General features: G+C 39.9%; 1 protein-coding gene across 1 annotated transcript in view; it reads left to right on the top strand.

Moving 5' to 3' along the window:
- The window catches only part of LOC109396166 (transmembrane 9 superfamily member 2-like), a 92095-nt gene that overhangs the window by 16748 nt on the left and 70952 nt on the right, over positions 1 to 4395 (top strand). The window contains exons 4-5 of the mRNA XM_019667778.1: positions 1361 to 1488; positions 1693 to 1822. Of these exons, the coding sequence (XP_019523323.1) occupies positions 1361 to 1488; positions 1693 to 1822 (258 nt within the window). The remainder of the gene's footprint in view (positions 1 to 1360; positions 1489 to 1692; positions 1823 to 4395) is intronic.

The raw sequence follows: 4395 nt of genomic DNA, 5'->3' as shown, positions 1-4395 counted from the left end.
ACGGCTGCTCAGCTCGGGCTGACTCGAACCACTGTTGCTCAGAGCTCAAACTCTTGAGCGAGCTCTTAACCAACTGAGCCACTCAGCCGGCCCTTCACTTAGTTCTTTTTCTGGAGCTTTGTTCTGTTCTTTTATTTGGGACATGTTTCTTTGTCTCCCCATTTTGGTTGCCTCCCTGTGTTTCTTTCTATGTGTTAGGTAGGGCTGTTATGTCTTCCAGACTTAATAGAGTGGCCTTATGTATTAGGTGTGCTGTGGAGTTCAGTGGCAGTCTTTCTGGTCACCTGAACCACGAGCTCCAGGTGTGTCCCTTGTGTGCATTGTGTGTGCCCTCCTCTTGTAGTTGAGACCTGGTTGATAATTGCACAACAATGGGGGGGCAGGGAACTGACCCTTCGACTCACTGGTTCTGAGGACTGGCCTTGACTACAGTGGAAGAGTTGTTGTGCAGGGGCTGACCCTATGGAGCGGGATCTGCCTCAGCAGGACTCTGGTGCCTGCCCAATTTGCCCTTTGGGTGTGTCGTACTTGGAGATGGCTGGGTGATGCTCCAGCTTGTTTTGAAGCTGGCCACTGGGGGCACCAGCCCCAGGACCACCTTGGAGGGGATCCGCTGTAGGTCTACTTCAGTGACAGCCTGTGCCCCACCAGGAACCGGGTGAGTGCTCACCAGTGAGTGAGTTGGTTTGCCAGCTCCACTGGTTCTCCAGCTGCCCTCAGCCTCACCGAGTTGAGCAAAGAGAGTCCTCACTATTTTCTATTTCCAGCTATCGTAGAACTCCTTTTCCCGGCAAAGTAACTCTGGGGTGTTGAGCGCGGTGTGGGGCCAGAGGGTCTCGCCCCCAACCGGAGAAGCCTCCCCACCGCTGAGGTGTCCCTCACGGGGTTTGCCCTCTCTCATTTCCGCCCCTCCTACCAGACACGATGTGGCCTCCTCTTTAAGTCCTTGGTTTAGAGGTTCTGCTCATCTAGTGTCTAGGGAACTTCCGAGGTTGAATATCTTATAAATTATTTGTAATTTTGGTGTGATCGTGGAATGCAGTCGGCACAGCGTCTGTCTATTCTGCCATCTTCAAGGTGAGGCGCTACAGTAGATTTTGTATCCCACTTTATTTATTACTGAAGAAACCAAATTAATTCTGTTCAATGGTGAAAGCATTGTGCTTGTGTGTGTGTGTCTTGTGTGTCTAGTGTAATCATTTTAGGTAAGAATTGAAACTTAGAGGAGATAGTGTTGAGGATGATGGCATACTGAAGTCTCTGAGGAAAAGTTTTATCTGTGAGATAAAGTGCTTATTTGTGACATTTGATTTATAAAATGTAGTCCAATCTCTTAATATTTTCAATTCTTTCTTAACAGTTTTCTTTTAACAAAACAGAAACATGTATAAAAGTATGTGAAAAATCTTATGATATAGCAAATGAAGACCAAAAGAAAAAGCTGGCTTTTTTGAAGAAAGGAATACAGCTGAATTATCAACATCACTGGTAGGTTTTGCATCTGAAAGAACACGACTTAATTTTTCATTTCCTTTCAGAAGAAGTTTTAATAGATACTTGAAATTGTGTACTGTTTTTTTTGTGACTCGACTTTCATTAAAAATTTGAACCTAAATATATGTTAGATGGTGTTAATATTGCTTGATGTGAAATGTGTGTTAAATATTTTCTTTTAAAAATATTTATATTTAGGATTATTGATAATATGCCAGTAATATGGTGTCGGGATATGGAAGATGGAAAAAAGTACTGCACACCAGGATTTCCAATAGGATGTTTTATTACCAAAAGAGGCACACCGAAAAATGCTTGCATTATGAGTGTAAGTGTTGAGAACTTACTATAGAAGTATAAGAATGTTGCTTCACTTACAACATTAAACAACTGCTTAATTGATGATTCTTTTAAAGTAAGGGAAGAGTGGCAGGAGAGAGGAGTTCATGAACAGGAGAACTTTTGATTTATACATAGCCTGTGTTTGACCCTATACATCAAAGTGGTTTCTTTGGGACCATTTAAAGACCATGTCTGTAAAGATCAAGTATGGGAAGAATAAATGGACCAATAGGATGAAAGAGCTCTAGTTGGCCAAAGTAGCAGTAACTTATCAACATTTGTGGGTTGCCGCCCTAAAATTACCAACGTTAAGTAAAACCAGGAGTTGCCTTTTGTTATTCCTTTTATATATAGCTGGGAACTCTTTCTTGTGAACTTTCTCATTTATTTTTACTTTAAGGATATTTATTTTGCATAATTAAAACTGTAGGCAAGTTTCAGAAAAGTTGTTCATAGTGTTTAATAGGTTATTGATCGTATTGTGGGAGTGATTATATCAGTTGTTCTCAAAGTGAGGTCTGGGGCTCTCTGAGAACTTTTCAAGGGGTCTGCAAGGTCAAAACTAGAGGTCAGAAAATTAAGGTTGCAAACTTGTTGCAACAATGTCGCTAACCTTTTTTTGATATCAGAGGGATTATTCATTATGAATTTGTACCAACTGGATGAACACTTAACCAAGTTTACTATTTGGACATGCTGAAAAGGCTGCATGAAAAAGTTAGACGGCCTGAACTTTTTGCCAACAATGCATGGCTCTTGCATCACGACAATGCACCAGCTCACANCTGTTGCTCAGAGCTCAAACTCTTGAGCGAGCTCTTAACCAACTGAGCCACTCAGCCGGCCCTGGTGGTGTTATTTTCTTATTTCAGCCATTTTGATAGGTGTGCCTCATGGTTTTAATTCTCATTTTTCTAACGGCTGATGATGTTGAATATCTTTTCATGTACTTATTTGCCATTTCTATATCCTCTTCAGTGAGCTGTCTCTCCTTTTGCCCATTTTCATATATATATATATGAAAAAAATATATATATATAGTTAAAAAATGAAACCGTTATTTAGTACTTGTAACTTTTAACTTGATTTCTAAGATTATTACCTGGGTCTATGCTTTAAAAAGGTCAAGTAGCTTTCTAAATAATCATTTAAAAATTAATTAATTTTTCATTAGTTTCAGGTGTACAAAGCAACGTAATAGTTAGACATTTAAACCCCTCATAAAGTATAACCCACCCCCCAAGCTACTCCTCTGACATCTTATATAGCTGTCACAATACCATCGACTATCTTCCCTATGTTGTACTCCACATCCCGTGACTATATATACCTATGTATTTAGTTATATTTGACATTCAATATTATTCTACTTGAGCTTCAGGTGTATAGCACATTGGTCAGGCATCTACACAGTCGATGATGTGATCCCCCTGATAAGTCCAGTGCCCATCTGGCACCTTACATGATCTTTACAACATTGTTGATTATAGTCCCCATTCTGTATTAACTACCAATTTGTATTTCTTAATGCCTTCACTTTTCTCACCCTGCCCCCATCCCCATTCTCATCTATCACCCTGGTAGATCTAGTACTGATCTGGCACCATACCTAGTTATTACATTATTGACTATATTCCTTATGCTATACCTTACATTCCCACGATTACTGTGTAACAACCAATTTGTCCTTCTTAATCGCTTCCCCTTTCACCCATCCTCAACTCCCCTCCCATCTTAAAGAAGTCCCTTTAAGATTCCTTGTAATACTTTTGGTGGTGATGAACTCCTTCAGCTTTTTCTTGTCTGAGAAGCTCCTTATCTGTCCTTCAATTCTAAATGACAGCCTTATTGGGTAGAGCAATTTTGGTTGTAGGTCCTTGCTTTTCATCACTTGGAATATTTCCTGCCATTCCCTTCTGGACTGCAAAGTTTCTGTTGAGAAAACAGCTGACAGTCTTATGAGGGCTCTGTTGTAGGTAACTAACTGCTTTTCTCTTGCTGCTTTTAAGAGTCTCTCTTTGTATCTAACCTTTGGCATTTTAATTATGATGTGTCTTGGTGTGGGCCTCTTTGGGTTTATCTTGTTTGGGACGCTCTGTACTTCCTTGGCTTGTATGTCTATTTCCTTCTCCAGGTTAGGGAAGTTTTCCACCATTATTTCTTCAAATAGGTTTTTAATTCCTTGCTGTCTCTCTTCTCCTTCTGGTGCTCCTATAATGTGAATGTTGGTACACTTGATATTGTTCCAGAGGCTCCTTAAACTCTCCTTAATTTTTTTGGATTCTTTTTTCTTTTCGCTGTTCTGGTTGGGTGTTTTCTGCTACCTTATCTTCTACATCACTGGTTGGATCCTCTGCTTCATCTAATCTACTGTTGATTCCCTGTAATATATTCTTCATTTCCGTTATTGTATCCTTTATTTCTGACTAGTTCTTTTTTATGGTTTTCATCTCTCTGTTGAAGTTCTCCCTGAGATCACTGCGCATTCTTATAACCAGCATTTGGAACTCTGCATCTGATCAATTACTTATCTCCATTTCACTTAGTTCTTTTTTTTTT

This window comes from Hipposideros armiger, unplaced genomic scaffold, assembly GCF_001890085.2.
Source record: "Hipposideros armiger isolate ML-2016 unplaced genomic scaffold, ASM189008v1 scaffold_505, whole genome shotgun sequence".
Lineage (NCBI taxonomy): Eukaryota > Metazoa > Chordata > Mammalia > Chiroptera > Hipposideridae > Hipposideros > Hipposideros armiger.
This window is presented reverse-complemented; position numbering and strand designations above follow the sequence as displayed.